Here is a 13,738-nt window from a genome sequence, read left to right as displayed (position 1 = left end):
CAGGGGTGTCAGATGAGGAAAGCTTGGTAACGCAGACTCAGGGGAAGGCCCCTGTCTATTACTGCTAGTAGCTCAGCCTCAATGATTGTGAACAGGGACTTTGTCTCACAGAGCAGAACAAATACCAAGCAGCAGTTGATTCAAATTGCATAACAGTATGATGAACATGGTGGAATGCACATTGGCAGCCACACAGGTTTATAAAAATTGCAGGCCTGGTTTTGATCTGAAACTAGTGTAAATCAGGAGTAACTGAACTAAGGAAAATGAAGTTACACTGGTAAAATTGGTGAAGTGAAAGGAGTATCAGGCCCTATATGTGTAAAGGAGTGCTCCAAATTAGGCCATTTTCCATTTCATGGTGAAGATGACAACGATGAATGACTCCCACTCCCAGGTCAAGCAAATCCCATTTCTATAAAAAGGGAAATAGCATGATGGGCACCTGGCACAAGGAGCCTCCTAACTGCACTGTGTCTGAAAACCTCCTACCCTCCCTCATGCAAGAGGTTGTTTCTCCCTGAATGTCGTCATGACAGGTCTCCTGGAGACTGACCACCTCTTTGGGCAGGGACAATGTCTTCTTTCTTTCTGCAAAGCACCAGGCACAGCTATGGAGCTATATACACCACGTTGCACAATACATCATAAATACAGGTAATATCAACCAAGGCCATGGAGGCTGTAAGGATGGGGCTGAAATGGCAGCAAAGTCAACTCCTTTTAGGGATACCTCTGTTCTGGGGGAACCTCTGGATTCCAGAGCCATGCAAGAACAAAGGCCAGCAGGGGCTCAGAGGTGAAACCCCAGGAACAATACTCTGACCACTGCTGCTATGGGAGGAGACAGAGGCCAGACTCTCAAGGTAGGAAGGTAGAGGCTGAGGTTTGACAAAGGGAGAGGCACCCAGCAAAGGAAGAGGAGGGAAACCTGAGCTCCGATACCCAGGTAGGCCTGGGAGCCCTCAGAGTGTGCTAAGGGGCTCGGGGGTTTATGCTCTACCTCATGGAAGAGGCTCTAGGAAGCTCTGTGGGAAGCTAAGTTAAAAGAGCTATTGGACCCATCTGTGTGAGAGGCTTCCCTCCCTGCCACTCGGACCTGCTCAATTCACTGTGGCATAACAAGCACACAGAGCAGCTTGAATTAATTACCTCAAAGAAGAAACACTGGGGCTAAGAGGGTCCCCAGGAGAAAAGTCACTGTTTAAAACAAAACCCTTTGAAGATGTCAAAGTGCTTCTGATTTATTTATTATGTCCCAGAAACCTCCTCCTGTCTAGAGCAGCAGCAGCTTCAGTTCTTAATTCTCACTAATAAGCATGTTCCCGAGATTGTCAGAGGCCACATCAAGGATATGGCTTTGAAGCTGGCAGGCAGAGCATCTTCATCTCCCAGGCAATGCAGCTCAGCCACTGGCATGTCAAACCACTCTTCAAGCACTGGAAATGCTACAGGCCACATCACTTAGAAGTGGGATTCCCTCCCTTCATATCCTGATCTTCTCGCCAGATAACCTTAACATGCCGATCCCATCGCTTTTGCCAATACAATTCTCCTTCCTGCACACGGTGGGCAATGGTAGGAGGACCTATGCACCTTTTCTCTGTGTGTGTGTGGGGGGGAGAATACCACATCACCTCTGCAACATCCAACTCATTTCTCTTGTGAAATCTAAAGCTGCAGTGTAAGTGCCTGAGCCCGTGCAGCGGCAAGACTCTCTCCCCTACGTACAGAAGAGCAGCAGGGGGTTGGTCCTAGTTTGGGTATTTGCTGAGATGTTTGTAGCTGTTCAATAAGGACACAAAGCCAGGATATAAAATTCTACTGCCTGAATCTGAAGAGGGAAGTGTCTGACTGGAAGCAGGTGCACTCTGGTGCTGGGTTACTGACTCCAGTTGTCCATGGTGTCTGCACTCCAGAGAGATTGAGAAATGTGTAAATCCAACACAATCACTTTACTGGCCGGCAGCTCTGCTATATCCCCAAACCACCAGCTGACTGCACAGCTGGGAAGGTAGGAAAGCACCATAAGCAACACGTCTGCGCATCTCTCCTAAAGTGCTTGGTTAGAGGAGAATCCCAGCCACAAAGGGTCTGCAACCCAGGCAGCATGCCAAGTCTGACAGTCTGAAAAAGGGACTCCCAGGAGCTCTGTTGGGGGTTATTTTGTGGGGGATTCTTCATTCTCTCTTTCCTGTTGTCTGAACTGGACTGTAAGCTCCTCAGGGCTTTTTACATGTGTGGGTGGTACTTTGCACACTTTATAGCACTCAGGTCCAGATCCTCAGATTTTAGGTTCCTAATTCCCATTGATTTCCATGGACATTAGGAGCCTAAATACCTTTGTGGATCTGGCCCTCAGTGAATAATAATAACCACAATAATGAAGATCAAGGGAACAAACCCTTTGGAAAGGGATGAAGAAAAGTGCTTCCAACTGAGGGACCTTGTGATGGGTGTACTAGGCTGTCCCGGTTCAAGTGGGTTTGTTGGGACTTGTTACTCTGCCAGTGAAGAAACTCTCTGACCTGCTGATTGTGGCTAGGATCTCAGAAGCTCAGTCCAGCCAGTGAGGCACTGGGAAGGGTTCTAGCCTAGACTAGGGGGAAGGAGGATTCCTCTCAGTTTTGACTGTGCACTTATCTTTGCTGCTATAAAGACTAACAGACACAGTGGGTTGGTTCACATTTAGGCTCAAGCCTAACACCCTCCTTCCATCTACACAAAACTGTGTTAACTCAGGGCTTGGACCCAGCATTCCAGGACCCCCAGGGGGCAGAGGGTCCGAGCCTGAGTCAAGCTGGGATCCAGGGTTCAAGCCCTGTTGCTCTGCAGTGTAAATGTATTTCCACTGGATTCGTTCCCTGGGAGTCCACCTAAAGTATATCACAATCAACTTTCTTTGTCCTCTGGACAGTCAAGTTTGGTGGACAGTCAAGTTTTCCCATACTGCACCACAAAAAGAAGGGCTAGAGCAGCCACATTTTGGAAGGGCTCTAAGAAGTCTAAGGTATGGGTGGTTGGACTCAGGCCTGCATAATGCAGTGTAGATGCTGGAGCCCCAGGTTCGGACCCAGGGTTCAACAATTCCTAATCTGGGGTTCAAATGAATGTAGATCCTCAAGACCTAGGTTAACAAACCCCAGGGTCTGCTAACTTGAGTTCTGATAACCCTGGGCTTAAATTGCAGGGTAGACAAACCAAGTTTCCCTAAGGCAGAGAGGGCTTGGGTCTCATGGGGTTAGGTTTGCTTTCTGCTGTTAAGACCTTAAAATAAATAGAGCATCCTTAAAATATAAAAAAACAAAATGGAGAGACTTTTTTTTTTTAAATTACGCATAGGATCTAGTGTCTCTCTTTTGAGAGTGGAAGTGTGGGCTCAGATACTGTTCCTGGCTCATGATCTCAAACAAGAAAATCCCTCTTCTTCACACCTTTCTCCAAGTCAAAGACTCTGCAAACTAGACAACTCCTCTGAAGACAAAACCCTTTAACTTGCCAGTGGCTAATGCCCTGCTGAGCGCCAGTGCATCCAAGGTATCTGATGAAGGTATATAGCCACTAGTCTGGTTCTTTTGCACTGCACCTTGAACAGAGGAACTGTGTTCCTTGTGCTTTGATGCCAATAAACCCTGTATTGTTGTTGCCTCTGTTCTTCTGCCCTGACCTCTTTCCTTTCCAATGTTTGTTATCAGTGCATAGCAACAGCTCCTGGAAGAGCAGAGCGTGCAGTGTCATGAGATCATCTCAGCCATGCAGCTATGAGGTTACCACAAAGATGTTCTCTGACTAACAGTGCCTATGATTTCACAGTCCCCAGCTTTAACAATGAATGCTGTTACTGCCACCACCACTGCTTTATTCACTCCTCTTCTCAAAGCAAAGCAATCACAGAGCTGTCGGGGTGCGCAGACTGAATGGGGGAATCTCATAGGTCTGTCTGTGACACCCGCACCCTGCATGGAATCAATCAAATGGGATAGGAGAAATAACTCCCTGAAATTTGTATGCAGTGTAGTTGTAGATGTGTCGGTCCCAGGATATTAGAGAGAAGATAGGTGAGGTAATATCTTTTATTAGAGCAACTTCTGTTGGTGAGAGAGACAAGCTTATTTAGCTGTGACACTCTGAATTAGTTTCCCAGACCTGAAGAAGAGCCCCATGTAAGCTCAAAAGCTTGTCTCTCACCAGGAGAAGTTGGTCCAATAAAAGGTATTGCCTCACCCACCTTGTCCCACTGAAATTTATCCTTTTAAACCGTAGACGCTAAAGGGGAGAGTGGGTAGAGAGACATAACTAGAGGGGAATTCAGACAGAGACCAAAAAAAGGGATGCAGATGTGGAGGAAAGAGGAAGTTGGTTTTAGACTTAAAACAAGGTTTATTACCCTCACTTAACTAGATTAGCGTGTAACAACAAAATAATATTAATGTGAGTGTGTAGTTCTCTAGCCAGGCAGGAAGTGAGGTCATCCCCACCTGAGCCTGGGTGCCTCAGACAGAGATCTCATTTCTCTTGCACACCTGTTCCCAAACCCCAGTCTGTCTGTCTCTAAGACATACACGCAACAGTGCAGTTGTGGGAAGCCTGCCCCTGAATGGGGCCTCTAGTTTACAACAGCCTTGCGGATTAAATTTCTTTTAGCAAACATCATAACGTGTAGACACACTGAAATCTCACTTTTATGCCCTGTCCCAAATCCCTGCTCAGCTCAGCTGGAATCTGTGGAATACAGGCCCATGCACAGGGCAGTGCTTTTACACATCCATAAAAGGCAGCAGCAGCAATGTCCTTGCTCTATGGTTAGTCCTCCATCATGGTCTAATGCTGAAGGCCAGGGACTTACGTTCAGGGGAGCCAGAAAACCCAGGATTCCTCACCAATGAGCTAGAGGGAGCAGTGCTGCTCTACTTCTAGTTTTAACTAGACCTAACACAGCATTAACTGCACTTCAATTGCGACAGCAGCACCTGGGAGCCAGGGAGGCACTCAAAAGAGCCCAGCGGTGTGGAAATATTGGCAGATGGGAATACACATCTCTTGGTTGCTCGCTCTCGCTCTCTCTCTCTCTCTTTTTTTTTGATATATATATTTTTCATGGGAATATGATGCTGGTAAAAGGCACTAGATGACTTGTAGAGATTGAACCCCTCTTCATCCACAGACCAGAAACAAAACAGGCAGCAGCCAATGTCCTGCCAGTATGCCTATGCTCTGACCTGGAAGGGCTGGGAAGAGAATTCAGTCTCCCTGACCTCTCTCTGTTACAACCAGCAAAGAGACCATTTATTCTTTGACCTTACTGTTGACATGTAGATATGCTCACTGGGATCTGGACTGACACCCCCACCCCATTTCACTTAGAAAGGCCATCTTTGCCATCAGATGGTTAATAAACCGACAATTTGGGCTAGATTGGAACCAGTGACTGAGAGGTGGAGGGCTCCATATCATGTTACCAATGTCCTGAGCAATCTCCCCTCTTTAAATCTTGTGTAGGATATGAAAATAAATTGTTTTAAAACAGATTGGCTAACTAACATGTTTCTAACTAACATGATTTTAAACACTATTGCAGAAAGGGTTTAGTATAACGTGTAGCTGGCTGTGATCAACCTTAGAAGGGATAGAAACACATTTTAAAAGATGTTAAATGCCATCTACAATAATGTTTAAAATTGTGTTAGTTAAAATGTGTTAGCTACCGCTGCTTTATACACAACTTGTTTTCTGAGCGTAGACAAAGCCAGAGACAGCAATGTTGATATATTAGCATCACGCTGGTATTTCATTCCCAGCATATCATAACAACAGACCACTTCTTATTTGCTAAGGAAAGCCCCCCTTCTCAATCGCAAATCTTGGTGCCTCTCTGCCCTAAAAGCATTTCGGCCTTATCTCTCAGGGTGAGTCTACACTGTAGCTGAAGGTGTAATTTCCATCTTGGGCAGATGTACACGCGCTAGCTTAGATACAGCAAGTGTGCTAAAAATAGCAGTGTAGCTGTGGTGGCACGGGCTATCACGTGTACTTCTAGTTGAGCTGGAAATTATACCTCCAGCTGCAGTGTAGACATACTCTAAATGTCCTTTCTCACATTTTAACCCTTTCAGCGCCAGGGACTAAAGCCATTGTAGGGCTGATCTACCTAACAAGAAAGAAATGGATGAAGACCCACCTTGCTGCCTTCTGAGTAAGTTCCACTGGGAAGTCAGGGCAGAGCAGCTGCAAAAGACAGTGGTACTCCTTCGCTGTAAGCAAATCTGCAGCAGAAACAGACAGGAGAGCATCAGAATCTTTTCTGAGGTTGTTCCTTCCCCTCCCTCCCTGCCCAGGCAATATGTCTGCTCTTACTCTCTTCAGGAATCAAGATTGGTAAGAGAAGCAGCCGTGTTAGTCTGTATCCGCAAACAGAAAAGAGTACTTGTGGCACCTTAGAGACTAACCAATTTATTTGAGCATAAGCTTTCGTGAGCTACAGCTCACTTCATCGGATGCATGACATGGTGAGATTGGTAAGGCTGGTATTAAGGACAAAAGAACTGCCATTATTTTTGTAGAGATGCCTTTTAGATGGAGATTCCAGCAAAGCAGGCAGTCAGGAAGAGGCATGGCAAAAGGAGAGTGCTACGGAAGTGAATCCAGCAGACAGAACTGGTAATTCAGGGTGAAAAGGGGTAATAAAGCAGGGGAAGCTCAAGTGTCAATTCAAGTTCATTTAACTTGTGTATAACTAGCTGGAAAAGAGAACCATTTCAAAGCTGCTTAAATTTGCTGAAATTCACTGGCATGGCAACATTCACCACAACATGCCTGAAAACCATCCACAGAACATCTGGCAGCAGTAGGGAGGGCTATGGAGTATAAACCCACAGACATTATTATTTTGGCATCCAATAATGCAGCTGGATAGCTTCTTTTGGAATAGCATGTACAAATCTGGTCACTGTATTATAGGACGCACAGAGCAAAGATCCAAAATATACAAGAAGGGCAACCAAATGATTCATGTTTTAGGGAGCTGCTTTGAGACAAACTGGTCAAAAATGGCCTTTGTGGTTCAGCAGAAGGAGATTGAGAGAGGTGAATCTCAAGGAGGTTTATAGGATCCCAAGGGAATGGAAACACAGTGATGTCAAAAAGCTCTACATGATTGTATGTTCACAGTCCAAAAGGCTGTGGACTAAAGTTAAGGAGAGGACTAGCTGAACAACAGCAATTTTACAGTATTTCTACTTACAGAAGTATGCAAAGCATGGAAGAAAGAGCCAGTGGTAGAATTAGAGCCAAGCTAGCAGTCAGGAAGGGAATCCAAAGGGCAAAGGCATGAGCACTGTAGTACAGGGCTTGGGCTCTTTTACCACCGTTAGCTGTTAGCCCTCTGTAGCCCACAAAACTTTTGATCCAAATATTCAGCCAATGCATTTTCTAATAAATGGCCTCTCCCTTATCCCTTATGATGGCCCCAAGCTCCCTCATCAAAGGCTCCGGAAAGCCTGACAGCCTCACAAGAGCAAGAGAGACAAAGAAGAAATTCTACCGATTCACTGGACATCAAAGAGGAAGATGTGGTTTCACTGCAGGGCCTCAGGCAGCTAAATGGGTGTTTTCGTATATTCAAGAATAACTAAAGACACATTGCTGGGGGACTCTCAACAAAATCAGATTCCAACCTTTTCCCTTAGCTCCCCCTTACTGGGGGTGGGGGTTTGTCCTAACAGATCTCCCATTTTTCTTCTCAATTTAAGAATCTCTTTCTTGATGAGAAAGGCTGGCTGATGACCTGGGTCTTGGATATGTGGGTAAAGGCGCTCCAGGCTTTTCAGGAACGGCACTGTCATGGGATGGGTGAAGACTGACCTGCCTTGAAATGGAGGTTGGAACACCGAAATGACCACAAGGTGCACCTTGACTGAAGACAGCAACAGGCCCTGGAGCTTAAGGTGCAGCAAATAGTCCAGGACTGTCTTGCAGCGGGGCCTCTTCCTCACATATGTGATGATCCGAGGCCCAACACATGAACCACTTCGACTTTGCCACATAGGTAGCTCTGGTGGAGCGTTTCCTGCTGCCCAGCAGGACCTGCTGGACATCAGCAGAACACCGTCATTCATCCCCACTTAGCCACGCAGCAGCCAGGCTGTCAAGTGCAGCACTGCCAGGTTCGGGTGCAGCAGATTGCCATGGTTCTGGGAGAGCAGATCCGGCCGAAGAGGCAGCTGCAGGGGGGTGGCTGCTGACAGACTCAGCAGCGTACCAAACCAGTGTTCATGAGGCCATGCTGGGGCTACAAGGATGACAGTTGCTTTGTCTTGCATCACCTTTAGCACCTTGTAGATCGATGGCACCGTTGGGAAGGTGTACATCTGCGCTCCCGACCATGGAATCAGGAGGGCATCAGACAGGGAACCTTTGTCCCTGCCCTGCAGAGAGCAGAACCTATGGCACTCCTGTTCTGCCTGCACGCAAACAGGTCCACCTGGGGAGTCCCCCACCTGTGGAAGATTAAGCTGACCGTTTCCAGATGGAGCGACCATTTGTGGCGAGACGAGAAGGTCCTGCTGAGCAATCCACAAGGACGTTCTTGGTTCAGGGCAGGCGGGCAGCCACCAAACGGATGGCATGCCACACACAAAAGTCCCAGAGGCTGAGCGCTTCCTGACAAAGGGCCGAAGACCTGGTGCCACCCTGCCTGTTGGTGTAATACATTGTGGCGGTATTGTCTGTCAGGACCTGCACCACCTTGCCTTTCATGTGGAGCAAGAAAGCCTGGTAGGCCAGGCGAACCGGTTTGAGCTCCCTGACATTGATATGAAGGGCTAGGTCATGTTGTAGTCAGCGGCCCTGGGTGTTGAGCTCACCCAAGTGGGCTCCCCAGCCCTGATCTGATGCATCTGTTGCTTGTCTTTGTCGATAGCTGCAGAGATGACCAACGAGCCCGGGGGAGGGTGGATATAGAGATACTCAAACCCTTTGGCCGGGACATAGTATTTTTTCTCTGCCTTCTTGGAAGTGGGAGGGATGGACGAGGGGTTTTACCATAGAGCCTTGGCGATCTTTAAGACCCCTTCATGGACTGGCAGAGCAATGCAGGCAGGGGTGGAAGCTGAAAGGACATTAAACAACAAGTCTGTCGGCTCGGCCATTTCCTTCACTTCCAAGCCCAGATTTTCTGTCACTCTTCAGAGCAGAGCCTGATTCTCCTTCAAGTCATCTGCTGGGCTAGGTCTTGAAGGACCTGCGACCGCCTCGTCCGGGGACAACGAGGATGACTGAGTTACCGGAGGGGGTTCCGGGCCTTTGTCCACCACTGGGGAGGGAGGGGTAAGAACCGCTTCCTCTACCCCAGCCTCTGAGCAATCTGCACGCACCGAGCCCAGTGCCGTTGATGCCACCAGCACTGCCAGTGCTGCTGGTGCCTCCTGCTGTTGCTCTGAGGCAGCGGCCAATGATCGCTGGGAAGGGAGCATTCCCCATAAACCCCAATAAGGCCACTGGGTTTGATGCCTCAGCTGCGCCGTCGCAGTTGACGTGGTGTCGGGCCCTAATCATGCCAGTGGGACCCATGCTGGAGGAGTCCCCTTCCAGTGACCACAGAAGAGCCGTCGATGGCTGGGTGTGCCTGCTAATGGTTGCCGTTGGAGACCGGTGACTGGAGCAGGATGAGTGGTGTCAGTACCGAGGCAAATGGTAGCAGCACCTGGGAGACCGGAGCCTGGATGGGGATCGTTCCCATGTGGCAGGTGATGGGGATCTTCGATAGGAAGCCAGCTGGAAATATGGAGACCGATGTCGATCTTTAGGTGAACCACGCCTAGGAGGCAGTGACCGAGATCGCGGTGCTGGTGACTGGGGGTGAGCTCCAGAGGATCTGGGCTGTAGCTCCAGGGTTTTGGGTACCTGGGGTGGGGAGCGCTGTCTCATCTCAGAGGATTGTCGGCGATCCACTATCTCCCCACATGTCACGGCAGCTGGCTTGCCCTCTGGGGGAGCCTTTGCCGCATCCTGCTGCTCCTGCTGCGTCGACGGTGCCAGTGGAGGCCTCTGCTCTCTCTGAACCGGGGAGGCCTGGGCAGGTGCCGGTGCCGGCAGGAGCTTGTGTCCCTTACCAATCCCTTGAGTCAGTGATGGACCTTTCAAGGGGCTCAGAGCCCCAACAGGAGAGGCATGCACTCGTGGCTCCAGAGTGGCCGGGCGGCCCGAACTAGCTTGCTGACCCGAAGACCTAGAGCCTTTTTGCCTGGTGCCAAAGAGCTGTGCTTCCACGCCTTCTTCTTAGGCACCAGAGCTGTTGGTTGGTGCCGGGCAGATTCTGGTGCCAGGGGTGTGCTACACACCAATGCCGAGGTCCTCACTGATTCTTGGCAGGAGAGCTCGGACGCCGGATGAAGGGCCGACTCCATTAGAAGGGCTCGGAGTCGGATATCCCGCTCCTTCTGAGTTTGTGGCCGAAAGTTTTTACAAATATGGCACTTGTCTCAAGTGCTTGGGAGAATAGCATGTCAAAGAGAACTGCGTTGGGAATCGCTAACAGGCATAGGCCTATTACAGTCTGTTCAGGGCTTGAACCCAGGGGACTGGGGCATGCCCCGTCAGGGGCAAAGTCCCACTGGGGTCTCTAACTACCAACTACAACTATAAGTAACTATCAAGAACAATTAAAACTATGTACAAAGCCCTAAGGCTGAATGGCTCTTAATGAGGAGAGAAAATTGCTAACCACTTGCAAGGAAAGGGAGAGCGGTGCTCAGACTAACCACCACGGATGGTAAGAAGGAACTGAGAGGGCATAGGCTGGCAGCGCCTGATATACCGCAGCATGAGCACGGCATTCCACTGCCAACCCTAGAGATACTGCTAAGGCAAAAGTCTCCGATGACCACGCATGTGGGCGCATGCACACCTAGAATGGAATCGACATGAGCAAACACGGGAAGAAGAAGATCTAGTTCATTCTCCTTCCTCAGTGACCAGGCCAGGAATGGTTTCTAGAGAGTATTCTTCTGGGCTTGGTCCAGTCTAGTTTTAAATGACTCTAGCAAAGGAGTTCCCACCACATCTCTGGAAAGACCATTTCACAATCTAAACAGATTGCACTATCTGAAAGCTTTACCTAATATTCAACCTGAATTTCTTTTGCTTAGTTTCAAATTCCTCTCATTTACACCGTCTTATACCACTCTACATATTTTCTTTTGCCCTCTGGTGTTCCTCCCTTTCACATATTATTATAACTCCATCCTCTATCTATACACAACTTAGGTTAGCCAAGCTATTAGCTCTTTTAAGCTCTCGTCCTAAATCTCTCTTTCTGGCCCCCCAATCATTTCTGTTGCCTTTTTCTGAATTCTGTTCAGTTTTTGGTACTCAGGTGCCAGAAGAGGAACACAGTATTTAAGATCTGTTCACAGCAGACATGAACATAGACATAGAGAGGATCACCTGCCAACCTTGGATAGGATACTTATCCCCAGGCAGGCCAAAAATCTCCACTGGGTATCAAAGTATCCCCATTCTGTAAATTCTATATTTTTTTACCAATTTTTTCTCAACAGTTCAAGGAATGATGGCAGCAGCAGGTTTCCTGCACAGCAGAGGAAGCTGAAATTGTCTACAGCATCAATGATCCCCAGCTGAGGCGGCCTGAGGCACTGACTGAGCACTACTTATGCCTCAAGTGAACCCTCTAACTTGCAGGAGTGAATCTTCTCCTGATTTTTAATAAACTCATAATTTCTGCCCCTTTTTCTCCCTAAAGCCTGATGCTGAGTGACAGCAGTTTCATCATTTCTGCATCAGGAAACCATCAAGAACAAAGCATAGCAATTGTGAATCTTTGCTCAGAAGAACTCTGGAAACATGCTGGCAAAGAAACTGAACTAGAAGAGATCAGGGCCATTCTTAGAGACACCTATTCCCAATGCAAAGAAATTATATTGTTTCAGTCTAGAAGCAAGTGGCCCATCTAGGTCAGGGCTGCATGCAATGAAGAGTGCAGAGAAGCTCAGGTGCCTGAGAAGCCAAAAGACTGAATTCCCTCTTTTGCCAGGAGAGGGAGCACTGCAAACCCAGTGATCAAAATGGGGACCAGTCTGAGCAGCCCCTTTTGGAATGCAATGCCGCTCAGCATTGGTACATCTCAGGGGACTGACTAACATAGCATATCCGTTTCACTGACTTAGATGGATATCCACTACACAGGAAAGGAACCACCACAGGCCTTAAGAGGTGTCTCCAGTTTGCTGTGATGACTGTTTTCCTAGTCACTGTAATGGGGCCACTGAGTACCATGCAGAAAAATGACACTTGCCCATGCACCCATCCTGTCTGCCAAGAGCCATTCAGAATAAACAAGGGCAGTTTTGGTCCATGACCACATTGCTCCTTCCTGTCTCCAGGGCACAAAGGCTCAAATCCAGGCCACAGCTGAGTAAATAGTCTTCATTGCTGTGCTATGAGGAAAGAGAGAGAAGATGGAAGGAAGGTACCAGTCAGAATGAATAAAAACTGGAATCCCCAAGGGCCACTTTTGGTTGGTACCACAAATTACTGGATCTAAAATTCCAGTAACAAACAAACTACATCATGGTCTTCAGTCCTGACCCCATAAACCAGGGGAGTCAGACATATGCAGTCTACCATATCCCCCAAACTGATATGGCCTCTGAAATCCCAGATACCCAGGGAGAGAACAAGAGATACTGAACTTTGTATACTAACCATATTTAGTTACAATGGAACACAATAACATTCCAGGGCTGCAGAACCAGGGGGAGCAAAGGGGGGGGCCAGTGATCCCACAATGGAAATATTGTGGGGCTCTGGCCTCGTGTAAACCTGCGCATACCCAAGGCGTGGGGGAGGAGATGAAAGCATGGATTGAGAAGCATTGCATGCTGGGAGAGTTTCTGCAGGCCAACTTTCTGTAGGAAATCAGCGTTGTTAACCCCAGACACTCAAAAGTCCATGTATCAAGCTCCAAAAAATCATGAGATTGGCTTAAAGATAATGAGATATTAAAATAATAATTTAGGGTTTTTTCTTTGCCTTCTGAACCTTTAGGGTGCACTTAAGTCATGTTTTCAGCTTTTTTCACAACCATGAATGCTAGAAACTTTGCTTTTTAAATGAAAGTTGAGATATTCTTGTAATCAGCTGACTCCAGAACCTAGGGCTTCAAGAAAAGCATCAATATAATGATGCATTAATGAGAGATGGTAACACTGGCAACTCCATGTGACACATTTGGCCTGTGGGCTACTCTTTGGACACATCTGGTTCACAGGAAGACTGTAGCATGGCCTCCCCAGCCCTCTGTAACTTTACAAATAAACAACAATATGAAAACCAAAAATTCTATGAGATTCCATGCCTTAAACTTAAAAAGCAAAACATATTTGTGTTTTAAAAAAAAAGCTGTAATTTGAAAAAAGGTTAATATTAATTCCCACCCCCCAGCGCTTTATTATTTATAAAGCTTTGTGTTGAAACGTTTTATGAGCTATTAGATAATAGAACTGTTTCTGTTAGATGTGGGTTTTTTTCAAATAAGAGTTCTGAAGAAAATAAAATCATACAAGTGTTCTTTTCTTGACTAATCTGCTTTTTCCACTGACAAGAACAGTTATAAAATAAATAGAAACCAGGGCCAGAATGTGCATTTGTCTTATTTTAAAAATTGATCTTCCTCCTTTTCCAAACAAACAAAAACAGTGACAGCAGCTCACACACTTATTCC

At 47.3% G+C, this 13,738-nt stretch overlaps 1 protein-coding gene across 2 annotated transcripts in view; it reads right to left on the bottom strand.

Annotated features, from left to right (window-relative positions):
* Nucleotides 1–13,738, bottom strand: part of C6H11orf49 (chromosome 6 C11orf49 homolog) — a 144,609-nt gene that overhangs the window by 12,575 nt on the left and 118,296 nt on the right. For both annotated transcript variants that reach the window (XM_007054298.4, XM_037900211.2), the window contains one exon: nucleotides 6,179–6,263. In XM_007054298.4, coding sequence (XP_007054360.2) covers nucleotides 6,179–6,263 — 85 coding nt within the window. The remainder of the gene's footprint in view (nucleotides 1–6,178; nucleotides 6,264–13,738) is intronic.

Source organism: Chelonia mydas, chromosome 6 (assembly GCF_015237465.2).
Source record: "Chelonia mydas isolate rCheMyd1 chromosome 6, rCheMyd1.pri.v2, whole genome shotgun sequence".
NCBI classification, from domain to species: Eukaryota; Metazoa; Chordata; order Testudines; family Cheloniidae; genus Chelonia; species Chelonia mydas.
The sequence above is the reverse complement of the archived record's forward strand: the minus strand, read 5'-3'. Positions and strand labels throughout refer to the sequence as shown.